Source organism: Echinops telfairi, unplaced genomic scaffold, assembly GCF_000313985.2.
Source record: "Echinops telfairi isolate 266 unplaced genomic scaffold, ASM31398v2 ScPeMD7_3;HRSCAF=10, whole genome shotgun sequence".
NCBI lineage: Eukaryota > Metazoa > Chordata > Mammalia > Afrosoricida > Tenrecidae > Echinops > Echinops telfairi.
Window position 1 is genome coordinate 14737307 of NW_022103899.1, and position 13195 is coordinate 14750501.

General features: G+C 40.0%; 1 protein-coding gene across 1 annotated transcript in view; it reads right to left on the reverse strand.

Annotated features, from left to right (window-relative positions):
* COL5A2 (collagen type V alpha 2 chain) overlaps positions 1-13195 on the reverse strand; it is a 170518-nt gene that overhangs the window by 73000 nt on the left and 84323 nt on the right. Inside the window, exons 2-6 of the mRNA XM_004701485.4 lie at positions 11383-11607; positions 10222-10235; positions 7751-7783; positions 6256-6288; positions 5029-5082 (exon numbers count right to left, since the gene is read on the reverse strand). Coding sequence (XP_004701542.1) covers positions 5029-5082; positions 6256-6288; positions 7751-7783; positions 10222-10235; positions 11383-11607 — 359 coding nt within the window. The remainder of the gene's footprint in view (positions 1-5028; positions 5083-6255; positions 6289-7750; positions 7784-10221; positions 10236-11382; positions 11608-13195) is intronic.

Sequence of the window (13195 nt, forward strand, 5' to 3'; positions counted from 1 at the left end):
TGTTATATTAAGGTCAATGTTTCCATCGCCCAGGAAACTGAAATAGCCCAGGCAGCAATCTGCAATAGAAAGTACTTATATACTGCCACTAGGTGGCAATCTTTAAACGTCCAGGAGGAAAAAAGAATTAATGACTCAGACACTTCAAGAACCCTAAGTCACTACTGGTTAATAGCATCTCGCCAAGCGAAAGCATTCATCAAATTCGAGTTTGTAAGATTCGGTAGACTTCTCAATTACAGATGAGGAAATTAAGACATAAAGAGGCTTATTGACTTGTATAATTAGAACTCAAGTGTTAGGGCAAAGAGAATAGTGATTTCTGAAAACATTTTGAAAGTCTACTTTTGTTAAAAAATGAGCATGTCTTTCACCGAGGTTCCGCCCGTCTTCCACCTAGCAGTGTCTCGATCAGTATAGAAGGGCAGAAGAGACCGCAAACCGCTATCTTCATCTAAAGGCAGTTTCGGCTTGGCTTTGCTTTTGAACTTTTGACCATGTGAACTAGTTTCAAGAACAGCCAATCTTGTTAAATTTTATGTCCTTTTCCTCTAATGGGTAAAAATTTAAAAATAAAGACGGATGGAAATTTAGAAGTCAGCAGTAAGATTCAATTAAATAACGTATGCTAAATTAGGAACTCGAAAATGATGCATCGAGCTGGGTAAATCTATTGCACAAGACCCCTTTAGAGTGTGGAAAAGCCAAGATGTTGCTTTGAGGACTAAGGTGTGCCTGACTCAGGCCATGGAATTGCCAATCACCTTATAAGCATGTGAAAGTTGTGCATTAAATAAGGAAAACGGAAAGAGGCTCTGTGGCGCAGTGGATAGCACCACAGAGAGCGTGATGGATCTAGTTCTTCTCAACTAAGGAAAACTGAAGAAGAATCGCTGAACTGGAATGACAGTGCTGACGAAGAATATCAAAAGTACCACGGGTTGCCAAAAGAACAAACAAGTCTATCTTGGAACAGGTACTGCCAGAATGCTCCTTAGAGGCAAGGATGGCCAGACTTCATCAGATGTACTTTGGGCATGACATGAGGAGAGATTAGCCACTGGAGACGGACCTCAAGCTTGGTCAAGGAGAGGGGCAGTAAAAACACGGAGGGCCCTCAACTAAATGGATTGGCTCCATGGCTGCCACAGCAGCCTCAAACATAAGAACAATTGTGAGGACGGTGCAGACCTGGTGGTGTTTCATTCTAGTACACGCAGAGCTGCGCGGAGTCGGGGCCCACTCAACAGCACTAACAAGAGCAACAACAAATTAGTAGCAGCCCGAGGCTTTTACCTCCAAGTCTTGTAGGAGCTGCTTTGCTGGACAAAAAGTGTGACTACCGATATACAAGGCCATCTGAACACTGGTTTCTCCCCTACACGTCCTTTGCCAATGCACACTACAGAAGGCTTCCTTGTACAACATGGTTTCTCAACTTAAATGCAATTGACATTTGGACTCAGATAATTCTGTGTTGAGAGAAGATGTCCTCTGCCCTGTAGTATGTTGACAGCATTCCTGGTTTCTACTTGCCAGGTGTCACTAGCAATAGCCCCCCAAAACCACACCCACTGCCCCGGAGTTCATTCTAAAACCTGTGGTCAAATGTTCTGGGGTATGGGGGACAGGGCAAGAGAGAGAAGAGTAGAGGGACGATTGTTCCAGATGAAAAAAAACACCAACAAACTGCTGATACAGAGAGTCCCAGGGAGGTATTAAGTACTAGCCAGTGATCATGCTAGCTCTCATCGTACGTCCTCAGTATTGTCCGGGTAAGTTCAGTGACAAGCAGGCACCGTGTCAACGGATGGTGTTTTGGAGACAATAATTTGCACTGGCTCATGAGACTCAGTGACACACATCTCGTTCCAACTCCCGTGTTTTGAGGCCTCGTCTTGATAGCTTGAAATCAGTCATGTTGGGAGTATTTATGCTAGGAAAATCAGCAAAGACTACAGATTAGGGCTTTTAAAAAAATAAAGAAGTAGTTGCTATTCATTAAGAGGAAAACTTAAGACTGTGAAACTTTCCTGTTTGGTTATCTGCCACAATTGTCTCAGTTAATTCTTCATAAATAAAAACTTCCGGGTCTTCCCTCCCAGGGTCCCTGAGTGGTCTACATGGTTTGTACTTGATTACTAACTAACTGACAGCTGAGTGGTTTGGACCCACCAGCAGGGCTGGGGGGGGTACAGCCTGGTGACTGGTCCTTAGAGATGGCAGGTAACCAAACCCGAGGCAGAGCTGTTCGACTCTAACCCCTGGGACCATCACTGTGGCTCAGACGAGACTCAACAGCAAGGAGTTTGTTTTTATTTACTCTTAACTCTCTGACTGGTTCTCTCTCTCTCTCCTCTCTCTGAAATACACTCACTCACTCACTAATTTCTACTAATGGTCTCAAACTTAACCAAGGTAGGAAATAAATCATATTACATATTAACTCAAGAAGGGATGAGAAGAGATGTGAGAAGGGTGGAAAGTACATTCAGAGGACCCCAGTCAAGGATTCTGGGAGTATTGACACTTTTTCACAGCAACTCCATCTGGATGTTGGAGCTGGGGGGTTACCAATTGCTCTGGCACAATTGCACTGATGTACAATACTTTCTATACGACCACCCAGCTTTCCACCTATCACTGTCATTCTAGCTCCTGAGTGGGCATCTGCAGAGCGACCAACAGTGTTTAAGCCGCTAACAATGACCAGCAATGAAGAATAGGGAATGAGGTAACCTGAATATATGTTTGTCTTCACCAATAGACATTTTCTGGATAATCAATATGTAATTAATGATGCTCTCCTTAGTGTAATGGTGCTCTCATTAATCAGCATGCCTGCAAACACCATGCATAACCCTAGCTCAAGTGTAGGAAGAATATTGACATCATACTATATCTAAAAAATACGTAAAGACATAAACTAGGAGCAAAGTTGAAACCAATGGTCGAAGTTTCTAGGGGTACCATTTAATATATGTTTTGGTTCCCACTTTTATATATTAAAGACTACATGTTGTGTAAACATAACAAGGGAATCCTTCATGGTTTAAAATCCAGAAAGTGTGTGTCAGGGTTGTGTTCTCTTGCCATACTTATTCAACCTGTATCCTCAGGAAATAACCAAGGAGCGGGATTATATGAGAAAACGTGCAGCATCAGGATTGGAGGAAGGCTTATTAACAGTCTAAGATGTACAGATGACACAGCCTTGTTTGCTGAAAGTGAGGGGCCACAAGCATCTGCTGATGAAGAACAAGGATTGTAGCCAATATATAGTACAGTTCCATGTCAGGAAGACCAAAATCCTCACAACTAGATCAATTTGTAACATCATGCTAAATGGAGAATGGAATGAAGCTGTCAAGGGTTTTTGTCTTGCTTGGATCCACAATCAATACTCGTGGAAGCGGCAGTCAAGTGATCAAAAGATGCATTGCATTAGGTAATCTGCGACACAAGGAAAATAAGGCTATTACTATGAAGACTAAGGTGTGCCAGAATCAAGCAATGACACAACAGTGGTATTTTCAGTTGCCTCATATGCCTGTGAAAGTTGGACATTGACGAAGAAAGAAAAATGGATGCCTTTGAATAGCGGTTTTGAATGAAGAAGAATATTGAAATGACCATGGACCGCTAAAAACCAAAGATGTCTTAAAAGTACAGCCAGAGTGCTCCTTAGAGGCAAGGATTGCAATTTGTCTTCCATCCTTGGAAATGTTGTCCGGAGAGACCAGTCCGGGAGAAGGACATCATGCTTGGTCAAGTGGAGGGGCGTCCAGAAAGGGGAGGGCCCTTGAGGAGACGGACTGACACAGCGGCTGCAACAATGGGCGCAAGCCTAGGGACTGCGAGCGCGCGCGGTGCAGGCCGGGGCGGTGTTTGGTTCTGCTGTGCCTCGGATTCCTGTGCGTCAGGGGCAACTTGAGGACAGCTAACAAAAATAATGTATGTTGTTTCCTTGTTACTCTATTTCTTTCATTTTACTATAAGCATATATTTAAAATGAAAAGAAAACACAAACAAATGACAGCTTCAGAACGGATTCAGACTTCCAGGGACCCAATAGGACCAGCAGAGCGGCCCCTGGAGTGTCGGAAGCTGTCTCTACAGGGACAGACGCTCGGCTCCCCCTGGGGCCTGGCTGGGGGTGCGAACTGCAGACTTCCCCGCTGTTGCCCAATAGGCAGCTCCTTATGCTCCTAGGGCTCTCAAATGTATACATAGAGGGGGCTCAAAATCCATACATAGCTAAAATCATTAGGCAGAAACACTAAACAGCACAGATGTTCTGATTATAGCACGGACAGAAATATAAATTATTATTATAGCAGAGGCATTTCTTATGTGCATTGAGAAATCAAAATAACAAAAAAGTAACTTTAATCCCTGGATTTGAAAATAACTATTATTCTGTACAGGTATGCAAAGGGATAAAGCATGGTATGTATTATGTAATAGTCTCAGGTTTTATCTCAAGGGTATATATAGGCTAATTAGTTAGACTGTAAAGTGTTAGCTTTGTGCTGGTTATGAAGTTGTTGACTTTTCAAATTGCTCTTTTGGTGGTTCGTCTCAGTAAAAAGGGGAGGTATTACTTAGAAAACAAGTTCATTGTTCAACCACTTGAAAGAAAACGGTATTGCCTAACAATCTTTTTCTCAATTCAACTTGATTATTACTGTGGCAACCACACACGCTACTGAGCATCACAGTAGTACAGTTTGGGCATTATTTACTGATGAATTACAATTTCTGGAAGCAATCTGGTATGTAAATCAGGTTTCTTAGATTCAAATTGATTTTCATTTGACCTCATAAAGAACCAGAACATATCCGTGGTGTCTAATGAAGATTCGCGTGGATCAGCATGGACCCTTGTCTCTGCATCAGAAGAGGTACGGAAGCACTTCATGCCCTGGGTTCTTTGTGTCCGTGAGGAGAGGAGAGGGGAGAGGAAGAGCACTGGGAGGACTGCGACTTCCGTCCACAGTCATCAAGGGCGAGCTGCTGCCAACTTACAGGTCTTCCTTTGGGACCTCGCTCTCCTCGTGGGCCTTGTGACCCCGGAGGCCCCTAAAACAGAAAATAACTGCCATTACTGCTGTGGGTTCACACTTCTGTCTGGTTTTATCTTAAAGGCTTGTTTCAGATAAAGAAATTCAATAGCAAATTCTCTTCTTGATTCAGTTCAGTTTAAGACTATAGAGAATAAAATCATAGTAAATAAATCTCTATGTAGACAGGAAACAGCAAACAAACCCACTGCCATCGAGCCAATGCTGACTCAGCACGACTTACCTGTGGGCTTCCTGAGACTGTACCTGTTTCTGGGAGCAGAAAGCCCAGCCTTTCTCTTGTGGGGCTGCTGGTGGTTTCAAACTGCTGACCACGCAGATCGCAGCCCAGCGTGTAACCATGACACCACCAGGGTTCCATAGGGTTATTTTGGCAGTGAAGCTTGAAGGGCCCCAAAGAAGGCTAGGCTCTGTCACAGCATCGTGGGGCCCAGGAAGTGGACATGGGAGGTTGAAGTAGTGAGGACTCTAAGTTTCTTACTCTTGCATAGTCCTTTTCACTAAATTCTGCATACAAAATTTGCAGTTCGGGTTTGGAAAAAGAAATACACAAACCCCAAATGATACCACTTATCTGAGGGAATGTTTGCATTCACATCAGTACACGATTCTCCTAATTATTCATAATTGTTCAAGCTGTGGTGAAACGAGTAGAAAGAGAGGCCGTTTCGCCTTTATGTACTTTGGCGTCTGTATATACCTTCACCAATCTTGATTTAAAACTGGATTAAGAATGCTGCATCATCTCCAATGTATATTTAAAAACACAATTAGAATAATAATCACAGTATTTCTCCTGGAAAATAAAAAATGGCATTTATCTTCCAAAAGAGGTGTTATTTTGATAGTAACTTAAAAATGCTCTTATAGATCTGTGGATGGCACTTGCCGCATCTTTCCTCTTTTCTCTGCAGAAAACTCTCCAAGGAAACTTTCGATTGCTCTGTGATGATTACCTTATGTATTTACTCAGTCCAATATAGTCCAATTTACTCAATCCAATATATTCTGTGTGCCATTCATGACTGTCAAGTAATACCTAAACCTGAAGATGTTCGAGGTAGACTGTCTTAAGAACAAACCATCACTGTTTTATGTTACATCAGCTTCTTGTGGATTTTCAGTGCCACAAAGAATACAAGTCCTATGAAGAATGGCGGGCAATACTTACTGCCAGTCCTGGACGACCCCGTATGCCTGTTACCTGGACAAGGAACAAGATAATCAGTCGAAGAACAGCTTTGGAGTTCTCAAAAGTCAAGTAAATAATAACAACAAAAGCCACAGTGAATTTCTTTTAAACAATTGTTTGTCAATAATACCCATTAATGAGCTTAAAAAACAAAACATAAAAAAAAAAAAGGAAAATGAGTGGATTCCGGGAACCCAAGAGGCAAGCGAATTTTGGGAATCATGAGGGCAACAAATGTATAGATGTGCTTTACACAATTGATCTATGTATTGTGATGAATTGTATGAGCCCCAAAAAATTGATTAAAAAAGAAACATTGTGATTGGCAGTTAAAAAAAAACAAAAAACACATAAACCCTCACTGCCATCCAGTGATGGGACTCATCGTGAGCAGAGGGCTGGGTAGAACTGTGCCCTTTGGGTTTCAGAGACTGTAACTCTTCGCAGGAGTAGAAAGCCGGCCGTTCTCCCTGCGGAGCCAATGGTGGTTTCAGAAGGACCACCTGGAGGCTCTCAGCCCACTGCCTGACCACCACGCCGCAGGGTTCCGCCAGGAGTAGGGTGATACCCAGGTAGGGCTCCACTGTGAGCGGCATCAGGGAATTACTTACTTCTCTTCTCTGAGCTTGTTTACTGCTCTGGGAAATGGGGATGATGCTTATGAATAAACAAGCTCGGAGAAGAGAAGTAACAGTTGTTTCTTCAATCAATAAAGACATGCTCAGTTCTTAAACATCCCTCACTCAGCAGTCACTCCCTCACTCAGCAAGCCCGTGCAGATGCTTACTGACAGAGGAGCGCTGGGCCTGCGTCTCCGGAGTGAGCCGTCCAAAGTGACTACCCTACTGACCCACCAGGCACCTTCTAATTACACAGACCTCTTTTGAATTACAGGACACAATTCCATTGTAAGCAACCTTTGTGAGAAACAAGCGAATGGAGAAAAAAGCAGGGAAAACGCAAACGCTGCAATGTAAGTCAATGCAGTGTATTCTTTTATCTTGAGAGTGATCATCCCTGTAAAATCTATCTGTAAAGTCTTGGAGAGTGGTGGTTAAAGAATATTTGTTCCATTTAATAATATCCTTTTGATAATCTACAAGTCTAAACAACTTTTATGTAACATAAAATTCCATTGAATGCTGACATGATATTCTCAGGAGTGCTGAAACAATGAACAATATATTTCTATATAGATTATGTGGTTACTTACCATATGAAAATTATGCATCTTAACTACCAAAATATATTTAATTTTGTAAAACTCTCATTTTTTCCTGTAAATCATGCGACTGCAAAAGTCAGGAATAGAGAACTAGAGAACATTAAGTATGAACTGAAGATAGAGTTAACTTTTCTCTTGTTTTTTACTAATCCACTTAGCTATACTATAGTTGCATGGTATTATTTATGCAATCTATTAAAAATCTTATTTGATACCCATGTTATGAAAATAATATACATATATACTTACAACAGGCACGAGTCCTGGTTCTCCTTTTTGTCCCTGTGAAGGAAAAAATTCAACAAGTAAAATAATATCTTGTTTGTCATGGACACATCATAACCAAATATGACAGAAACCCTGGGAACTTATACAAGAAATATTAAACATGAGAAAAAACTTTAACCATCAATTTGTAGCATAGTTACTCAGATATCTTTAATATTAAGAAATAATATTTCTCATCTGAAAGACATGAAAATAAGAGAAATTTCATGTGCAGGGAAAAGGGATAATTTGTAGTTGTTTCACTTCAGATTTTACAGAGAGCAAATCCAAACAATGGTCTAGAGAAAGATATGGTTGTGACGAAAAGAAGTAAAGTCAAGGTGCATAATAAAAAGCTATGCAAAGATTGAAAAGAAAATCCAAATAACTTTCTGTATTTGGATGGTCACAGGCTTAGTGCCTGCCACCAGCCATGAGTTAGATGTGCTCCCCCAGCTTCCTGCCGTCCTTCCTTAGAACACGGAGCAATAATACCCGGAGGAGCTCTGTGTGCTCATGCTAAGGAAACCACAGACAAGAGGTGACAGCTCTGAGTCCCTGAGCAAAATCTCGACAACAGCAAAATTCAACTGAATAGAAAAAAACAAATGAAATAGCACAAGAACTATCATGACTGTGAATTAGACAGAGTCGAGTAAATTAGATTTTCTTTTATAATGAATGAGAGAGAGCACTCCCTCTAATTCTTAGAGGGTTTTCCCCCTCACAAGTGTATTCTTACAGAACGAGAATGTATGTAGGCTAAATAAGGATTAGATGAAGTGGACCTCCATACGCCTCTATTGTATCAAACATTGCTTGGTATGATTTCCTGAAAGAGACGTCTTCCAAAAGATTTTGGTACCTTCTAGGTGATGATCATGTATCAGTCTATGTCCTCAGGGAGGCACGTGGAAATTCCAAATGTACCCATTGTTAAAGATATCAATCTTTATTAATATATTATGATATAAGGATTTTGATAGGACAATTGGGAATAGCAAATAATAAATTTATGTATTCCACACAAAATTAGAAAAAATCATGAGGAATTACTTAACTTCTCCCTTCACATATTGTTCTTTCATCTGACTATAAAAATAAGATGTTTTCATAGGAAAGAGTTTTGAAACTAATGGGAGTATACTGAAGAAACTAAAAATCAAACTCATTGGGATATAATCACTATTATATCACTAAGTTAAGACTGGTTGTCTTAATTTCTTATCATGTATATACATGCACTCTACATTAATGTCCTATTATTTTACTCTTACATTTTTGTTTTAATTTACACAATAAAAATAACACTGCATTGGACATTCTTAGTCACAAATGCTTGCATTACACATCCGGTAAATACCTTATCATCTGCTTCTAGCTAGAAATTAAATTTGTTAAAGATGGGATCAAATCTTGAAAGGTTTGAAGAGAACCCCTCCAAGGACTAGGAAACAGCCGATGAATGTATATGGGCTGTGCTGAAAGATGGGTGTATTTCTGAATTTCCAGAATGGATAACTCTCAGCCTTGGTCTTTCAATTTAAAATAGCATGAACATATTAAATAATAGTTGTTGTTATTGATCGAATAGTGTCCCAAGGAACTATGTACTGGAATTCTGGTGTATTGAATATGCATCAAATTCATGATTCAATTATGTGGTTAAATCAGTAGACCATGAATAGAATGGATTATCTTCCAGGATGTGATGAAATCACTTTCCGTGTGCAATCTAGTGCAGTGCAAGCAATCAACCAGTTGAAGTAATATCAGTACAGGGTGTTTCCTAAACCTAATCACTCTGCCTTATAAAAACAGCAGACAGAAAACAGACATGCATCCATAGAAGGAGGAGGACTGTCTCCAAGCAAAGAAACCAAACAACTATTAACTTAGGACTATTAACAAGAAGGAAGTGTTAACTATTAACACTTAGGACTATTAACAAGAAGGAATTGGCAGGGAGAAGAACTGATTTGGGCTTTTATCCCCCTAGACCTGTGAAGAAATCAACGTTTACTTTCCAATTAATAGGAGAGGGATCATAAACTAACTGAACTTGAAAGAACTGCCTGCCTGCCTTTCTTTTGTTCCTTCCTTCATTCTTTCCTTTCTTTGATCCTTCCCTTTAACAAATGTACACAGTATTCCTTGCATGAATACGTGTATTATAGATACTACCACTATAATAGATGCAAAGAATTAAAAGGCTAATAAAACATATTTGTAATCCTCAAGGAGTTCACAATCTTAATTAATAATCATATAATTAAAATAGAGACATTTGTAATATATAGGCACAGTTGATATGCACTCATATATTTAACACAGTGCATTTGTATGATAACTGATCGTTTTCAAAAGTGTTCACACATTTTAAAACACAGTATGTGTAGCTATGATATATTAAATTCTACTGTGAAAGAGAAATTATCCAAAATAAAACTTACCTTTCTTCCTCTACCTATAAAAAGAAAAAATATAAATGTGATTTTATAAAAGTAAAGTTACTGAGAAGTAGCGACATATTAACTTTCAATAATAGCATCTTGTACAGCTAAAATGTGACTTAAACAGGCATCCCTATCACCAGTAGGCAGAACTCATAAGCTGTTTTGATCAATATTTTGATCAATATTTTTGATCAATATTTCCATAAAAGCAAACTATTACATCCCTTTGGAAAATTCTGATACTGACTATTCTCCCTAATATTCATATCACACTCAACATTTATTAAATCACAAAATTAATTTTTAAAATTACAATACTTTAAATTATCTTCAATCCATACTCTCCATTTCATTTTTGTCTCTTAAGATTTTTAAGTATTCCATTCATTCATATGATTCAAATACTGTAAAACATTGTGTGTACAGTTAGTTATACACTGAGAAATCTACCTCTTTCCCCTATTTCGTATAGTTAGCCCTTATAGGATGGCATTATTATAAGTTTCTTATGTATTGTTCTTGAGTTTCTTTTTACATATATAAACAAATTTATGAGTGAAGTCTACTCTGACTCGCGGTGACTCCAGGTGTCACAGAACAGGGCTGTGCCCCGGGTTCTCTTTGGTGTAAATACCTGTATTTCAAACTGCAACTTTGAGGTTGGGAACTGGTCACAAATCATGTGCATCACCCAGCAATTTTCCTAGCCCATATTAAAAGGATGATGTTTCTATGGGCCAATGCAGTAGACGGTGGTATGACATTTTATGTATTATATTAGAAATAATTATTTTCTTCCCAAGAGCAAAGTTGGCACCAGGAAAAATACATGTATTTTCTAGGCTGCCTCTTGGATATGAATGGACTTAGAAAATCAATAAATACCTCGGAGACACTCACCGAGAACACTATAAAAAGAACAATCTTTAGAGCTCCAATAATACTCAGATTAGAAATAAGCACATAAAATTCAGCCAGAAGTTTCTCTGATTTTCAGACAACGTGTGGTGGTAGGGGTGGAGGGTAAATCAGTTCATCAAAGACCTCTCTGTGATGCCTTCGCTCTCTCACGGGTTGCTTAGCCCTGAGAGCTAAAACCACCGCAACTACAACGATGCCTCATTGAATCAATTCTCAGTTGGTCCTCAGCATTCTTACCAAAATTGGTGTTGCCACCACCAGTCGTATGTGAGCAGACAGCACAGCACTCCCCGGCAGGAGTGACAGGGTGGGCACACTCATGCAGGGTTGGGCACTCTATCTTGTCACAGAGAATGGCTCCATTGTCACAGACACATATCTGGCAGGGGGCAGGTTTCCAAATGTCTCGGTTTAAGTACATCTGGCCATTCTGCGTGCAGGCTATCTCTTCACCATAACTCTCTAGAATTAGAAGAAACAATAATTAGAGGTTAGTAATTTTTTGAACCTGGGGAATAGAATATTTAAAGGTGAGTCATCTTGTGGGTTCAAAAAAATCTTGGGCTAAGCAGTACCCTCACAAGGAGACAAAAACAGACGAACGTAACTATTTAGTATTTACACAGAACCAACCAATTGCCATTGAGTTGATTCCAACTCAACTCAGATGACCCAGTGGCTGTCTATTTTTTAAATAGAACCTCAGACCTTTCTTCAAAGGTGCCGCTGGTGGAATGGAACTTAGAACCTTTCAGGTAGCATCCTAGCATGTTAACTATACACACTATAGCTCTATAGAAAACAATGTGTAATTCACCATGAAACAACTAGGTTCATATTTATATTCTAGTATGATAAGAGGGTGGGGGGAATAAGTGGTTAAAAATAGATCAATGTAATCAGACAGTGCATCTTCTAAGACTTTCGTTTTGAAGCAGTAAGTGATAAAAAATGGGAAGATAGTTGTTAAGTGTCATTGAGACAGTTCCAACTTGTAGTGACCTCGTGTATGACAGAGCAAAACACTGTCACGTTCTCCCCCATGCTCACAGTTACTGCTTTACTTGGACCCATTGTTGAAGCCTATGTGTCAGTTTATAGTGTTGTTGTTAGGTCCCATTGAGTTGGCTCGGACACGCAGTGACCACGAACAACAGAATGAAACACTGCATGGCCCGATGCCATCCTCACGATTGTTCCTTGGCTTGAGCCCGCTGATGCCGCCTCTGTGTCCATCCATCTTGTCAAGGGCCTTCCTCTTTTTGCCACCCCTCCACTTTACCACACATGATGTCCTTCTCCAGGGACTGGTCTCCCCTGACAATGTAGCCAAAGCATGTAAGACAAAGTCTTGCCATCCTTGTCCCTACGGAGCACTCTGGCCTTATTCCAGTACAGATATGTTTGTCTTTTTAGCATTTCACAGTAATTTCAATAGTCTTCTCCAGCATCACAATTCAAATGCATTGATTCTTCTTCAGCCTTCCTTATTCAAAGTCCAACTTCCATCAGAGGGTTGAGTGTCTTCTTTTTCATTGACCCTCTAGTTTACTAATCATGATGTCCTTTTCCAGGGGCTGGGATCTCCAGATACCATGTCCAAAGTACACAAGACAAAGCTCCCCTCTTCTAAGGAGCATTCCCAGACAGATGTGTTCATTCTTCTGGAAGTCCAGGGTATTTTCCAAACCATAATACAAATATCAGTTACTCTCCAGTTTTCTTATTCATTGTCCAACTTTCGACGTCAATGAGGCAGTTCGAAATACCATGACTTGTGTCAGGCACAGCTTAGTCCTCAAAATGACGTTTTTGCTCTCGAACACCTTGAAGAGGTCTTGTGCAGCAGATTTGGCCAGTACAATGTGTTGTTTGATTTCAGGACTGCTGTTTTCATGAGTACTGATTGTAGATCAAAGTAAAATGGCATCCTTGAGAACCTCAATCCTTTATATCTTTATCATGATGCCATCCAGCGGTCTAGCTGTGAGTTTTGCTTCTTTACATTGAGTTGCAATTCATACGGAAAGTTAAGAGCTTTGATTTTCAT